Source organism: Rhinopithecus roxellana, chromosome 18 (genome assembly GCF_007565055.1).
Source record: "Rhinopithecus roxellana isolate Shanxi Qingling chromosome 18, ASM756505v1, whole genome shotgun sequence".
Taxonomy (NCBI): domain Eukaryota; kingdom Metazoa; phylum Chordata; class Mammalia; order Primates; family Cercopithecidae; genus Rhinopithecus; species Rhinopithecus roxellana.
The window spans coordinates 71,236,275-71,252,962 of NC_044566.1; the positions used below are offsets into that span (position 1 = coordinate 71,236,275).

At 41.0% G+C, this 16,688-nt stretch overlaps 2 protein-coding genes across 5 annotated transcripts in view; one reads left to right on the plus strand and one right to left on the minus strand.

Annotated features, from left to right (window-relative positions):
- The window catches only part of PAN3 (poly(A) specific ribonuclease subunit PAN3), a 157,430-nt gene extending 152,349 nt beyond the window's left edge, over window positions 1-5,081 (plus strand). For 2 of the 4 annotated variants that reach the window (XM_030922461.1, XM_030922462.1), the window contains exon 19: window positions 2,132-5,081. In XM_030922461.1, the coding sequence (XP_030778321.1) occupies window positions 2,132-2,272 (141 nt within the window). In that variant the 3' untranslated portion in view covers window positions 2,273-5,081. The remainder of the gene's footprint in view (window positions 1-2,131) is intronic. The other 2 variants (XR_004054774.1, XM_030922463.1) reach the window with 2 other exon arrangements.
- Window positions 5,082-11,721: 6,640 nt separating this feature from the next.
- The window catches only part of FLT1 (fms related tyrosine kinase 1), a 198,852-nt gene continuing 193,885 nt past the window's right edge, over window positions 11,722-16,688 (minus strand). The window contains exon 30 of the mRNA XM_010362346.2: window positions 11,722-14,745. Coding sequence (XP_010360648.2) covers window positions 14,544-14,745 — 202 coding nt within the window. The 3' untranslated portion in view covers window positions 11,722-14,543. The remainder of the gene's footprint in view (window positions 14,746-16,688) is intronic.

Below are 16,688 nucleotides of genomic sequence, written 5' to 3' on the forward strand. Positions count from 1 at the left end.
GTACTACAGGAAAAAATATCTGCTGTAGCACATGATTTAGAACTATTAATGTGCAGTGTGGTAACCCTTCAGGGAAAATGTTATGGTTTGTTTTTAAGCACTACTTTGCCTTCTTTTAACTTCCGTAAAACTCTATAGGGAGTATTGTCAATAACCTACATTAAGACTGCACAAAACTGGCCAGGCGCGGTGGCCCACGCCTGTCTAATCCCAGCACTTCGGGAGACTGAGGCACACGGATCGCCTGAGGTCCAGAGTTGGAGACCAGCCTGGCCAACGTGGAAAAACCCCATCTCTACTAAAAATACAAAATTATCTGGGCATTGGTGGTGCATGCCTGTAATCCCATCTACTTGGGAGGCTGAGGCAGGAGAATGGCTTGAACCCAGGAGGCAGAGGTTGCAGTGAGCCAAGATTGCACCATTGCACTCCAGCCTGGGCAATAAGACTGCACAAAACTATATGTATCACTGAACTAATTCAGTATGAGTTATATATTTATTTTCCCTTTATTTCTCTTAGGGGAAAAACCTTTTCTTGAGAGCAGTATGTAGAAAATAATTCTGTCAGATTTTAGAACATAGTATCAGAGCACCAGTAATTAAAAATACATAGAACCAGCCGGGCGCGGTGGCTCAAGCCTGTAATCCCAGCACTTTGGGAGGTCGAGACGGGCGGATCACGAGGTCAGGACATTGAGACCATCCTGGCTAACCCGGTGAAACCCCGTCTCTACTAAAAAATACATAAAACTAGCTGGGCGAGGTGGCGGGCGCCTGTAGTCCCAGCTACTCGGGAGGCTGAGGCAGGAGAATGGCGTGAACCTGGGAGGCGGAGCTTGCAGTGAGCGGAGATCCGGCCACTGCACTCCAGCCTGGGTGACAGAGCAAGACTCCGTCTCAAAAAAAAAAAAAAAAAATACATAGAACCAGAACAAACATTGACAAGTAGATAATATGGAATAAGCCATGGACAGTTGCCTTAAGCAAAGACCATTTAATGAAGGATAATATTCATTAAATTCATCAAAGACCATTCAATAATGAAATTATCAATAATGAAATTAGGATAATTGAAAATTTGAAGAAAATTATATTTCACATCATGAACTAGCTAGTAGTAAATAATACCCCAAATCTGAAGTGTGACAATATTCTAAGTTTGAAAAGAGTGTGATAAATTGGAAGGATGGCCAGATTGATTATAGAAAATTAAGATTTTTATTTATAAGCTTATTTTGCTAGAAGTAATGACAGAAATTATCTGGTAAATGATTTGGATGTTTGAGCCTTCAGTGAGTTGTAAACATATGTTAATTTTGTATCAATTAATGAAATTTAAAAGTACATTGAAAATAACAAAGTGAAAACCGTAACAAGACCAGTGGACAGTCAAAGGGTCAGTATTTATGCTTTATAAAGACCTCACTGGAATATTACTGTCAAATTCCATTAGGGTCGTGGGTAAAGATCATATACTAGCATTTCCACAAGCAGAAATATCAAAGTAAATGTATGAAAAAAACTTTGATAATAGTAGTTAAAATCTAAATTTAAATAGCAAGGTGCTCATTTGCTGTGGGGTTGCGGGAAAAGTATTAAAAACTTATAAATTCACGGTGTCTGATATGCTTTGGAAAACAATTTGGTTCTATGTACTAAGCTATAAACCACTTCTACTTTATTTTTTTGTGTTTTTAAAAAAATTTTTAAAGGCCAATTTCTTAATACTTTACTTTTTTTAGTAATATTTATACTTCTAAGTATTTTTCCTAAGGAAAAAAATACTTCCTACAGAAGAAAAAAATTAAGTAGATGAGTATGTTCATTGCATTGTAATTCATGATGCCAAAAATGGAAGATATTGGGAGAAAAATTATTGAGCATCAACTGGGTAGACTACAATGCAAGCGAACATTAAACGTGAAGGGATAGTTAGAAACATAGGGCAGTGTTTGTGTGAAAACGTCTGAGTCGAAAATTATGTGCATACTGGTGAATGATGTAAAGTACTTATGGATATCTGAAAGGGAATGTGACAAATTTAGAGATTTTATTTATCTTTGCTGCAAATGTAGATAAATTCTTTTCTGCATGTTATGAATTCGTATCTTGTGGATATATTGTTTCAGCTAGATGCTGGTGTGCCAGAAAAAATAAGCCTGATTTCCAGAGATGAGAAGAGTGTACTCGTGGTGACCTACAGTGACTTAAAGCGCTGCTTTGAAAATACTTTTCAAGAACTGATTGCAGCTGCGAATGGTCAGTTGTAGTATTGGCTAAAAAAGCACGCAGGACATGGCTAAGGAACTTAACCAATAGCAAATTGCACTACAGCTGAACTTTTCATCATCTCATTCACATTTGGGAAACGAACAGGAGATGAGCGAAGCTGCTTGCACTTCAGTCAGGTACACTGTTACTTGAAAGGAAGAATGTTTCACTTACCCAAGAGCTATGGCTGCCATTGGAGGCTGTATCTGTGAAGAATTTATTTTAGATTTAGGAGCACCATCAGGTGAATGATGTTCCTGCTTTTGTTTTTTCCACTTGTATATGCACTAATTTTAATTTTTTAAAGACTTTTTCTGATCTTTGAACTTTTGCCACATTGTATACTTATTAAGGGAAACTGTTTGCAAGGACATTTTTGGGAAGCAATGCTGGGCAGCGTTTTTGCCATTGAGGGTTGCAGAATTTGCTCTTTTTGGGACGGGTTGCCCTGAATAACATTATGGACCAGGTAAATAATTTCATAGAAGTTCAGTATAGTACGTCATTCTTGTAAGAGTATTGTATGCAAGCTCTCTGTATGCCACCCACTGTTAGTTCAAATTGAGATTTTTTTGTTTTGTTTTGTTCGTAAGAACAAACCAAGAAAATACCAGTGAATTGTTGGATATGAGTTCCCCTGTTAGTTGATTTAAATCCTTTCTGAATAAAGATCAGATAAACAGTAACTGAAGGAGCATGTACAGCTCTTTCCTTCAAATTCAACTACAGCCTTTTTAAAAGACATTTGCCTGCTAGTCAGATACATTTACATTTATGCAAATTTTTTAAATAGGAGAAAATTAAGAAATTGTGTTAAAGGCCTAAAGTTCAGGAGTATATTACTTTAGGTTCTTTCCAGTTTGCTTTTTTTTTTTCTTTCTTTCTTTTTTTTTTTTTTTTGTATGAAGTTCTGCTCTTTAAACCACAGCTTTATTATGGTCCTTTACACTGGAGACAGACACAGAGACACTGTTCAGAAGATGAACTAAACTCAGCAGTGGTCTGGTATCAAGAGCTTTCTGATGTTTTACAGCCTGAATTTGGAGGGATAACGATCTGCTGTGCCTTTGCAGTCACTGCTTAGCCCAAAGTAATAGTACTTTTGATAATAACTCACTCTGTGCGATATTCCTGAATAAGTCCATCTCAAAAGTTTGGAATTTTCCTCCTCTTAACTTTCTTAATATTTGGACATGCAGTTGTCGCCAAACTTGGGTATTCATGGAATTTCTAGTAAATGAAATACCTATACTTTGATACTGAAGACTGCCAAATACATAGGAATTTTCTTTCTTAAAATCAGTAATGAAGACTCTATCTCCTTTCCCAGCACTGAATGTTTTACTAGCACTGGGTGCTCACCATGCAACGATGAAGAAAATGTGGAAACTCAAAAGGTCAGGACAGACTCACAAGCACTTGCAACTGATGTTACTGTCTTCAATTTTAATAATTACACATATTTGTATATTTCAGAGAAGTTTTTAGTATTTCTCTGTTCACTTTTTATAAGCTTTAAAATGATTTTCTCTGCCTTGAGATTTGCATCAAGAAAAAGCACCTCTCTTCACCTGAAAGCTTTGAAGACTAGAGACACGCTTTACACGTTTTAACAAGTATATTGAGTCCACGTTTGGTAGCATCAGTTGTTGAGTTAAAAAGAAAATTATTGCATTTGATCTGGATGGATTTTAAAAGAACATAATGTTCAATATTAAAAGGATAATTAACATTTGCCACCGTAATGTTCTTTTTTATGTAAAAAGAACAAGAACTTGGAGACATTAACATACAAAAGTCTTTTATCATTAGCTCATGTATTTGAGGAAGAGCAGCTGTCTTTTTATATGTTTTTTGACAAATCATATTGTAATTCTTTTGTACAAAAAAGAACTACTTGTATTCTAGAAGAAATATGAAATGCTTAATTTATAAGCGGGCTGGAGATTTTTTCCAATATTGTTTTCTTTGAAAATGAAAGGGGATCATCTATTTAGTTTTGGGGTCTGGGAACTTTTTGAAAATTTAATTTGTGGACCAATGTTTTGTGAAAGCTGAAGAGGGCAGGGGTTAAAATAGGGCTTGAATTTCTCATTCTGTATAGACCAGCAAACTTCCCTCTGCAAGGCAAGTTTACATCACAAATCCAAGAATGTTTGCATCCTAAACGCTAGTTTGCTTCAGCCCCTAGTTAACCTCAGGACTTGGTTTGCATATAAAAGGTAGACAGCTGATATGTTTTCATGAATAAATACTGTCAGCCAGAAAAGGTTGGTGTCAGGTAATGCATATTTTTTTAAGCCTTGTTTTATATTTATTTTTCATTTAGTTTTTATTGGGAATGGTTTTCAAAGAACTCTCAGTTCTGCCTAGGTGTTTTTGGGGGAGCCCTGTTTTCCATAGTGTAATTCCATTTAAGAGGTTGTCTAAAAGTCTTTTTAATTCATAGAAAGATTTTAATATCTTGAGAGTAGTCAAATTAAGGATATAAACTTTCCACACCTTCCTGTCGTGACAGATAAAAGCACAGAAAGGACAACCGTTGAAATCATGTAACATTGGTCATTTCCAGGTTTTGTACCTGTTTTAAATTCTGTTAGTGTATTTACTTCATTGTAAATATTTTTGAGGGTACCTTTGTATTTTGCTTTTGACCTTGGTTCTGTGATTTGGATGTCAGCAACTTCCCTAAAAAGCACCAGTATGTTAAGTTCTAATGTCATGACCCAATTTGTGTTATTCATCTTTAATCCTGTTTTCAGTCTCTATGTGTACAGCAGTATTTTTAATAAAGAATTACAGAGATAACTTTGTCCTTTTCTTGCACTGTTCATATAACAAGATGATGTTTATCTTACGATTGGGTTTTAAAAGGTTGGTTATTTCCTCTGCATTTTGGAGGAATTTTTGTATATGGATGAATTGGCAGCATTTTTTTTTTTTTTTTTTTTTTTTTTTTGGAGACGGAGTCTCGCTCTGTCGCCCAGGCTGGAGTGCAGTGGCCGGATCCCCGCTCACTGCAAGCTCCGCCTCCCGGGTTCACGCCATTCTCCTGCCTCAACCTCCCGAGTAGCTGGGACTACAGGCGTCCGCCACCTTGCCCGGCTAGTTTTTTGTATTTTTTAGTAGAGACGGGGTTTCACCATGTTAGCCAGTATGGTCTCGATCTCCTGACCTCATGATCTGCCCGTCTCGGCCTTCCAAAGTGCTGGGATTACAGGCTTGAGCCACCGCGCCCGGCCAGCAAATTTATTCATTAATTTATCAAATAGTCCTTAAGTCTTACCTCCTGTGTCCTTGGATCTGTTCTAGGCACTAAAACAGATATGGGGACTTGGTGTTTACAGAATTATAGTTATACCCAGACATCTTAATATAATACATGACTAACAGTATAGTTCAGGAGAGAAGACTACTCATGAGAAAGCATAGGGAATGATACATAGCCAGTCTTTGATTTAATACTTAATGTATCATATAGGTGAGGGGCATCCCTTCCCCCAAATTCTCCAGAATCATTATTTAGACTATAAGGACAGATAAAATATGGCAAAATGTTAACATTTGTTGAACCTAGGTAGTTAGTATTTAGTGTTGAGTTTTTTTCCTGTGCATTGAAATGAAAAGTTGAAAACAAAAAACAATATGGTAAGCACCCCCACCCCCACCCCCCAACTACTGTTTCACTTCCGGAGGTTTCAGTTACCTGAAGTACAGTTAAGATATTTTGAGGCAGGGAGACCATATTCACTCAACTTCTATTTTAGTATATTGTTATAATTTTTCTCGTTATTTTTGTTAATCTCTTGCTATGCCTAATTTATAAATTAAACTATCATAAGTGTGTATGTACAGGAAAAAACATAGTGTATATATAGGGTTTGTACTATCCACTGTTCAGGCATTCATGGGGGGTCTCGGACCATATCCTTCATGGATAAGGGGCAACTACTAGACAGATGTGGTAAGGTGCTTGAGGCATAGGTGAAGGGTAATTAGAATAAAAAGGAGAGATTATTTCCAGCAGCATGACTTGGTTTTAGGAATTCAGAGGTTAGAAGAAGTGCAAGGAGGGCTTTTGTGTAGAGGATATTGAAAGAAATTGTGGATTCAGATGGAAATCAAATGACCATTGTAGGTCATGGGATAAAAGGTAGACTAGTCTCCTAGAATGGAGTGTTTGGAGGATCTTTTAGCTTTAAATTTCTTAGGAGGAAACATTAGGAATATTGTTTTGTTTTTTGAGACAAAGTCTAGCTTTGTCACCCAGGCTGGCATGATCTGGGCTTGCTGCAACCTCTGCCTCCTAGGCTCAAGCGATTCTCCTGTCTCAGTCTCCCAAGTAGCTGGGATTACAGGTGCCCACCACCATGCCTGGCTAATTTTTGTATTTTTAGTAGAGACAGGGTTTTACCACGTTGATGAGGCTGGTCTTGAACTCCTAACCTCAAGTGATCCACCCGACTCCGCCTCCCAAAGTGCTGGGATTACAGGTGTGAGTCACCACATCTAGCTTGCTCATTCTTTAGTTTATTGAATGCCTGTTATATGCCAGGCATTGTTCTAGGAACAAAGAGAAAAGCTGTGACCGCAACAGACAACAATTTTCTGCTGCTTAAGAGTTCCCATTCTAGCAGGGAGAAGACAGATAACATGGTACATTAGCAGGTAATAATGGTTTTGAGAGGAGAGCAGAGTAAATGGTGTGAGTTGACAGATTTGGCAAATAAAAATACAGAACACCCAGTTGAATCTGAATTTTGGATAAATGGATGACTTGTTTTAGCACGAGTATATGTATCTCAAGTATTGCATGGGACATACACTAAAAAATGGTATGTCCCCAGTATTGCATGGGACATACATATACACTAAAACGTTCTCTGTTGTCTGTCTGCGATTCACATTTCCTTTGGCCATCCTGTGTTTCGTCTTGCAACTCTAGATATGAGGAGTGTGGTTGGTGGGGCTACAATTTCACATGGGGTGGTGGTCTGGAAAGGAGGCCTCACAGTATGTGAGCAAGGACTTGAAGGAAATGGAGGAGTCTGCCATGTGGATATCTAGGGGTAAAGTATTGAGGTGAGGGAATGTGTCAAGAGCCTTTGCAGAACAGCGACTGTGGTGGAGCGAATGTGGTAGAGCCAAGTAAAGTAGGAATGACGTCAGAAAGGTCTGTAGGGAAGGGGTGTGTCCTGCGGACCATTTTAAGTATTTTGGCTTTTACCCTCAGTAGAAGAGGAAGCTGCACCGGGCGCGATGGCTCACGCCTGTAACCCCAGCACTTTGGGAGGCCGAGGCAGGCAGATCACGAGGCCAGGAGATGGAGACCATCCTGGCTAACACGGTGAAACCCCGTCTCTACCAAAAATACAAAAAATTAGCCGGGCGTAGTGGCGGCGCCTGTAGTCCCAGCTACTCGGGAGGCTGAGGCAGGAGAATGGCAGGAACCCGGGAGGCGGAGCTTGCAGTGAGCCGAGACCGCGCCACTGCACTCCAGCCTGGGCGACAGAGTGAGACTGTCTAAAAAATAAAACATAAAAGAGGAAGCTGCAGGAGGATTTTCAGCAGAAGAGTAACATGATAGGACATTTTAAAAGGATCACTCTGGCTATGACGTTGTGAACAGACTGAGGGAGGAAGTGAGGTGCTGGCGTGATGGGAAACTCTCACAGCATCCAAGTGAAGGATGTTGGATTTCAAAACCCATGTCTTTTGAGTTTTGGTGGTTTTTTGTTTTGTTTTGTTTGAGACGGATTCTCCATCGCCCAGGCTGGAGTGCAGTGGCGTGATCTTGGCTCACTGCAACCTCTGCCTCCTGGGTTCAAGTGATTCTCCTGCCTCAGCCTCCCGAGTAGCTGGCACCTGCCACCGTGCCCGGCTAATTTTTATATTTTTAGCAGAGACGGAGTTTCACCATGTTGGCCAGGCTGGTCTCGAACTCCTGACCTCAGGTGATCCACCTGCCTCAGCCTCCCAAAGTGCTGGGATTACAGGCGTGAGCCAAAGCGCCCAGCCATCTTTGAGTTTTAAAACCCACCTGTGGCTGAGTGCAGTGTCTCACACCTGTAACCCCAGCACTTTGGGAGGCCGAGGCAAGTGAATCACCTGAGGTCAGGAGTTCCAAGACCAGCCTGGCCAACATGGTGACAGAGCGAGACTGTCTCAAAAAAAAAAAAAAAAAACAGATGGAGTAGGGTGGTAGCAGTAGAGGTGGTGCAGAGTGACTGGACTCCAAATATGTTTTAAATGTAGAGCCAACAGGGATGTCCTGATTCACTGGATATGGACAAAGAAGAGAGAAGTCAGGAATGACTCTAAGATTTTGGCTTGCTGGCCAGGCGCAGTGGCTCACACCTGTTAATCCCAGCACTTGGGAGGTCAAGGTGCACAGACCACCTGAGCCCAAAGTTTGAGACAGGCCTGGGCAACATAGTGAGACCTCATCTCCACAAAAAGTAAAATTGACCAGGCGTGGTGTCATGCACCTGTAGTCCCAGCTACTCCCAGCTACTCAGGAGGCTGAGGTGGGAGGATTGGTTGAGCCCAGGAGGTCAAGGCTGCAGTACACCAAGATCGTGCTACTGCACTCCAGCCTGAGTGACAAAGTAAGACCTTGTCTCAAAAAAAAAATTTTTTTTTTTGGCTTGATGCTGACAGATAGAGGATTCTACTGAATTGGAAGAGACTGGCTGCTGTCTATGGGAGCACCTTCAGTTGGCCTCCATATGGCTTAGGTTTCTCCAAGTATGGCCGCTGGGTCCCTCGGGGAACCGTTGAAGAGTGAGTATATCAAGACTCAGGAAATGCATGATCTTTTCTGACCTGGCCTCCAAGCCATGCAGTGTCCCTTCTTTCACATTCCGTTGATCACGAGTGAGTCCTAAAGCCAGCTCTGATTCTAGGGGAGGGGACATTGCCAAAGGTCGTGCGGGATGGGAGATATTCTTGCAGCTATCTTGAAAAATACAATAGAATATCTTTGAAAAATACAGTACAATATCTTTGAAAAAATACACCAGTATTTAAAAAAAATACAGTCTGCCAGAGCATCCAGGAGAGATGTCAGGTTAGCACTTGTGTATATATGAGTTTAGAGTGTTGCAGCGGGTAGGGAGAATCTGTTCTGTCAATGAAAGTCATCATATGGGTGTCACTGAAAGCCCTGAGATTGGTTGAGATCATGAAGGGAGTTGGTATAGACTGAGAAAAGAAAGCTTCAAGGACGAGCCCTGGAGTAACTAGAGCAATGTTCAAAAGTCAGGGGAAAGAGGTAAAACCAGCAAAAGAAACAGAAGTGGCCAGTGAGATGGGAAGAGGAAAGTATCATGTCCTGGAACCAAACTGAAGTTGTTTTTGTAAGTGTCAAGCTGTTGAAGTGTCAAATAAGAATGGGACTGAGAGTTGGCCATTGGATTTATCAATGCAGAGTCACTGGTGACCTTAGCAAAAGCATTTTCGGTAAGTGAGTGTGAAAGCTAGGTTTGTGTGGGTTTAAGAGGGAGTAGGAGGAGGGGAGTTGGAAACCAGTAATAATAACTAATAACCAACTCGCTCATGGGATTTTGCTGTAAAGGGAAATAGAGAAATTGGGTGGTAGCTAGAGGAGAAAGTACAGATGAAAATTTTGTGACATGGGAGAAATAACATGTATGTTCCAGTGGAAGAGGGGAAAATTGATGGTGGGAGGGGGTGGAGAATTGCTAAAGCAATAGCTTCAAGTCTGAGAGGAAAGGACACCGGTGTGTTTGGGGCTGGCCATCTAGAAGGGCTGCACAGTATAAGGGGACATAAGCTTGGAGGTGGGGAGACATGACAAGTGGGGTCTTTGGATTCTTTAATCTTCCCATTGACGTAAAGGGTATACTAATAGTACCTATCATGTTAGATTGCCTTGAAAATAAGGGTATTCCTTTAAAGCACTCTAAATAGTTGCTGGCACATATTGGGCACTCAAATGATAGCAATGATAGCAATTACTAGCTATCACTGCTTCCCAAATACCAATCTGTGGAACAACATGTGTTCATTAGTTTATTCTAGTACAAATGAAAATGGAAAAAGAAGGATAATAGAGGTATGTTTCAAATACAAATATATTTTAGTCTGAGATTAAGCCCTTCCACCTTTTCAAATGGGTTTTCTTCTATGAAAAGTTGTGGTACTAAATGGTAGGGGTTTTTTCTTCTTTTAGTAATATCGTATTGAATAATTGCATCCATACACATTCATATATATACACACACGTTCACAAGCAAGTGTGCAGCTCAGTGACTCATCATGAAGTGGGCATACCTGTGCACTGCCCCCCAGATCAGGAAATAGAACATTAGTAGCATCCGGATGGATTTTGTTTTGTATGTTTTTCCCCCTCCCTTACGTGTTCTTAGTTCGCAGAATAGAAGAATGGCCATCCCCGTGTTGGGATCAAGGATTTTTCTTTTATTTAATTTCCTGGCCTGTGAAACCCAAAAGTCTGGTAATATGTTTAACACTGAGGAGTCCAGTAAACCTTACTAGGCCATACTTCTGCTGGAGGAAAAAATAAAAATAAATTCCCAAATGTACTGTAAGTTTCCAGAGCCATGAGAACATTTCTAAACTATGACGTGACATTGATTCCTCAAGCATTCTTCAAGTCATTTGCCTGAATGACTGATTTTATTCTTATGTTATGAAACCCGTAATACTTTTTAAAGGTTTCAGATTCTTGAAGACAAAATGCCTCTTGCCCTCGAGTTAACTAAAAGTTTACTGAGATTCGTCATTTATCCATTTTTATTGTCTTTGTCCCAAATAAAGTAGGCCTATTTTTTCCCCCTTAAAATATCTTGTATCTAGTTTCCTTATGACGTTATTAGGCAGGTAATACTATGACCGCTTTCTAAGACAAAATGTTGGTCACTTACTCAATTGCTAGTACTTACTGACCTGAGCTGTTTTCCTAGGATGTAATCCACAAAACAAGACTGAGGAACACTGAGCTGGCATGTGTACTGACACATTCTTGTGTGTCAAGCTTTTGCCTATCATTTTGTGTGGTTTCCTGCAGCATGTGCACACACCCGCTGTGATTATGCTAATGATTTATCAGCTGAAAATGAGTGTTTGGGGACAACTGCCTCTTTTTAATTGAGGGCACTTTTCTCTGCGGCTGGCACTCACACCCAGCATATGCTTTACTTGTTTCACATCCTGTTGATGTTAGGGTTTAGTTTTCTGGGCAATCTGCCTCGTTTGATTTTGTGTTTTACTTACTGTTTGCAGTGTTTGGATTGTTTAGCGCAGCCATTCTCTCTCTAGGACCGATAGAAGCCTCTTTGCCCTCTCTTCAGCAGTTTGCTTTCTCTTTCTTGTGCTGTGTTTAATAAAGAGCACGAGTCCTCTACCCCCAGGGACACCCGTGACCTCTTGTTTACACTTACAAGCAAATCAGGGAGAAAATATGTACGTTTTTGGAAGTTAATTTTATTATATGAAGATGGTATACAAAATACATTCATCATGACTAGAAATATAGGACCAAACCATGTCTGTCTTATATTTGTAGCATATATTCTTGGTTTGTATAAAAGTAACTTTAAAATTCCAGTTTCCTTAAATAGTTATGCACAAAACACACACACACACACATACACATATAGTTACACCACTGTTGGCCAAAGATGCACTCCTCCTTTAATCAATTTAAATGAGGCTAGCGAGTAACTCTTTGATGTTTGCATTCTTATGGGCTAGGAAACAAGGCACAGGTCCCTAAAATTAACATCTAGGCGTCACTTCTTGGACTGACAAGATACAGACTTGTATATGGTTTCAGCCCCATTCCACCCACACTGTTCCACATACATTATCTCAGAAACTCTGAAAGGAAGTGCTTGTTCTTTGTTAGTGCCATTTTTGTCATAAATGGCAAATGATTGAAATATTATCAGTTAATTCATGTTTCAATTTTCAGTGCTATTTTAATGAACAAGCATTTGTAACTAGCTCATTATTACAAGCCTCCATTTTTCTTTCTACATTAAGACTCCAGATGGAACCATTCTTTGACTGATGGATGGACTCATGTATGCTACCAACCTGAGTTTGAAGAAGCTGAGTAACACATTCTAATGATTTTTCTTTTCTCTTGGAAAGGAGTATTTATTATGGTCTCTTAATGATTAAGAATTAGATTATTGAAATCAAGACATAGGAATAGCTAAGGTTTAATTTGTTATCACTATTTGCTGGGCTGTTATCTGATTTGGAAAAAAAAAAAAAAAGTAGAGAATTGACTGAGGTCTTTTTCTGTGTTTAACCTTCCAGTTACCTGATTTATAATATTGCCAGCTGTCACAGGTGCTTTTGTGTATATAAAGAGGAGGAAGAACAAAGATTTGTCCTCTCTTCTGGCTCTAGCCTCTTTTTGTTTGGATTTAGATCTTGGTAGAGAGACCTGTCCCGCTCCTCTCTTCTGGCTAGTGAGTCTTCCACAAAAGCCACTGCCAGGAGCCAGTAGGCTCGCTCAGGAAGACAGCCTTTCAACAAGGATGTGGCACATAAGAATGGAAGCTGATGGTGGTCCCATCTCTTCATACAGAGAGCCTTTAAACAAGGATGTGGCACATAAGAATGGAAGCATACATTCTTCTGTTACTTAGAGCTCAGGTTCTAGAGTTAAGTTACATGGATAAAAGGAAGCATACTCTTCTCCCCAAGCAGCAGCAATCCACTGTTGCCTGACAGCTTCTGACTGGCTGCAGAAGGTGCAGGCATCCTAAATACATAGACCCTAACTTGCATAAATAGCGTCAAACAGAGCCAGCTTAGTGATCCAAGGCCCACTTGATCTTTAGACCCTGAAGAGTAGGCGTCCTTTGCTACCCTGTCTCCCTATTCCCATCATGCTCAGACCCCAGGCAAGGTTCAAAGCAGTTGAAAATGGGCTTTTCTTCTAGTGATGGCTCATTAACTAATATCCTGAGTCCCAACTGGAGAAATATCGTGCATAAATTACATACCACCTTTTTTCTCAAGGAGCTTAAAGTGCTTAATATGCGTCAGCTAATGCTCTTCCACATCCTTCCAGGTTAGTGTGAGACAGTGGAATCCCCATGAAATGAAAAGGAAACATGACTGGCTGCCTGTGCTTTGGGTCCCAACTCTGTTGGTGAATTGGTTTGGTTGGTATAGAGATGGGGTTTTCCCTTGACCGAATTGACTTTTTCCTCCATCAGCCCTGGTTTTGGTATGGAGAAAAACCTCCCTGAGACCGCATTCTCATTCTTCTCAGCTTTCTTTCACAACGAACTGTGCAAAACAGGATAATACCAAGAAATTGAGTTAAGTGTCTGGACTGTATAGTAATACTCAGAATATGACATTTTAAGTGTTAAGGCCATCATGCCATGGAAACAACCTAGGTTTTCAGTGCATCTTGCCAGAGGAGCCAAAAGTATGGGCTCAGAGTTGAGTGCCACCCTCAGTGCTGTAAATCAAAACATGCCACGAATGGGAATGGACATAGAACCAGTTCCATAGGTAAAGTTCTAAAATTTGCTTTAGTTCCAAAAAAGATATTTGTTCTTTTCTTGCCTCCCAGAATCCAGAAAATGTCCCCTCATCTCTGTCCCATCTGCTCCTGGCTGGGCCCTCAAATGTAGAAGGGTGAGCTGGGAAGCCACTGAAATGGCATTGCTGAAGCCGTCCCCCTCCCCACCCACATGGTGAGTCTCAAATTCTTTCTCATGCCTTCTCCCAGTTTCTCTTTTCTCCCTTGCTTTCTGCTTTTTTCCTTTTCCTCCTCACGTGTCTTAGGCCTGCTAGAGGACTCCTGAGATGTTGCTCCGGCCAGCCAGTGATCCCTGGGGCTAACGGGCTTGTTGCCCTGGGTTTTGGGCTGCGGGGCTGGCCTAGTGGGGTCCATGATGCATTGGGTGATCAGTGCGGCTCCTGAATCAAACTAGTCCTGTGTGCCCTGAGGTGGCGGAGGTTGGAGCAGGGCAGTCATCGGGCTTAGGAAGGATTTCTCTAACACTGAGTAACATGAGGATTTAGCAGTAGTGTTCTTCCCTTGTCACTATTTCTCTAGCTGGAGTTACATTCTTGTTAGTCAAAAAAAAAAAAAAAAAAAAAAAAAAGGCACTATTAAAAAATCACAAAAAGCAGCTGGCTCCCATGGAAAGGTAAAGGTGTAAACTTATATATGCATAATACTGGCAAAAGCTAGTTTCCCGGGGGTATAAATACACATGTGCTTCTAGAAATAAGGCTTTGTGTCAAACTCTAGACGGGCGGGGTGGAGTACAGGACCACCGAGTTGTAGTCTGGGGGCGGGGAGCAGCACGCAATTTTCCTTTCCAGCTCAGCGTTGTCGTAGGTGAACCTGCGCTTGCCTTCGCTGATGTGCCCACAGCTGGAATGGCAGAAACTGGGCCTGCTGGCGTCAGAAAGCCCCGACTCCTTACTTTTACTGGTGACTCTCAAGCTAAAGAAAGAAAGGAAAGAAATCAAATGTTCAAAATTAGTTTTTAGAAAAAAGACACTAAAATCCACTCTTTCTGAGTGCGTCATTTGTTCATACCTGTCCTAGAGTTCGTGGTTTTTGAACCCCCCCTCAATTGCTGTCAGATTTCCTCTGTTCTAAAGCTGTACACGGCCTCCCTCCTAACAGCTGGGTGTCATTGGGCAGAAAGACAGTGGCTGGGGGAGGGTGTGAAATGTCTGCTAAGATAACACAAACCCATAATCCAGGTGGAAAGTAACTCCAAGACTTGGGAGCAGCCCTCTCCTATTCTCGGGTCAAACAGCTTCTGTGGTAGCCTGAGAAATGCCTTCTGCCCTCCAAAATATTCAAATTTTTCACATTTTATATCCCTTCTGGCCTCCAGAACTGCAAGAGAATAAATTTCTCTTGTAAGTTGCCAAGTTAGTGGCAATTTGTTACAACAGTCTCAGAAAACAATAGAGCTTCACACACACAGGTGAGTGCCCCTCTTCCTGTCGTGCCTGTGTTCTAGAAGAGGAAACGTTTTCAGTTGTGGTGCTACTTGTCACCAGCAAGGCTCAAGGGTGGAGAAACTTGCTTCTGGGTCCTCTACGTTCTATCCAGACTGGGACAGACACCTGAGGAGGAAGGGCTGCTCTTGCCCCTTTAATATTCGTTTGCATTTTTTATTTTCAAGAGATCTGGGATGAGGAAGGGAACCCGTGAAGCATGTTTTAGACTGGTCTGGACTAACATGTCCATGTTCTATATTTTCAGTCTCAGAGTAGAGGATGCAATTTATGGCTTATGTTTTTCTTTAACAAATATCTAGATAAAATTAGTCACCACCCATTTTCTGAGGTGTTCCAAAGTAGGAAACAAAAGAGCATGTATCCCACCTTCCCCTTTGATCCATTCATTCCTCGCTGGTAACTGATCGGCTGTAGCTCAATTCTAATACCACCGTGCTCATGTGAAGAGGAAACAGCACACAGGTGTTCGCCTGGAAATGCCCGTCTTTCCCATTGACTTGTGGTCGATGAACTGTGCTGACTACATCACTTGGAGGCACTTGTTGCCATTCTTTGATTTAGATCAGGGTTCAAAAACTATAACCCATATCTGCCCACCTTGCTGGTGTTTTTTTTTTAATGAGAGCTTTATGGAGATAGAATTTACATACTGCATAATTCACCTATTTAAAGTGTGTCAGCCAATGGTTTTTTGTATCGACACAAGTTGTGCAAACATCACCATAATCAACTTTAGAGAGCTGCCACCATCCCCCAAAACTCCTACCCATCAGCAGTCTTTCTTCCTCACACCCTCCAGCTCCAGCCCAAGGCAACTACTGGTCTACTTTCTGCCTCTGGATTTACCAATTCTGGGCATTTCATATAAAAGGAACCATACAATATGAGATATTTTATGACTGCTTTTACTGAGCGTAATATTTTCAAGGTTCATCCAGGTTGTAGCATGCATGCATACTGCATACTTTTTATTGACAATTTTATATTGTGTGGATATGCCATATTTTATTCATTTAGTCATCAACTGATGGATATTTAGGTGGTTTCTACTTTTGGCAATTATGAGTAATGCTGCTGTGAACATCTGTATGCAAGTTTTGCTGTGGACATCAGTTTTCATTTCTCTTGAGTATATACCTAGGAGTTGAATTGCGGAGTCTCGGGGTAACTGTTTAACCTTTTAGGGCAACAGCTAAACTGTTTTCCAAAGTGATTGCGCCATTTAACATTTCTACCAGCAGTGTAGGAGAGTTCCAATTTCTCCATATCCTCGCCACACTGACTTCATCTAGCTATCCTTATGGGCGCGAAGTGATGTCTCATGGTAATCTCGTTCCCTTTTTTTATCCCTCTGTCACCCAGGCTAGAGTGTAGTGGTGCAATTGTGGCTCGCTGCAGCCTCAATCTCCC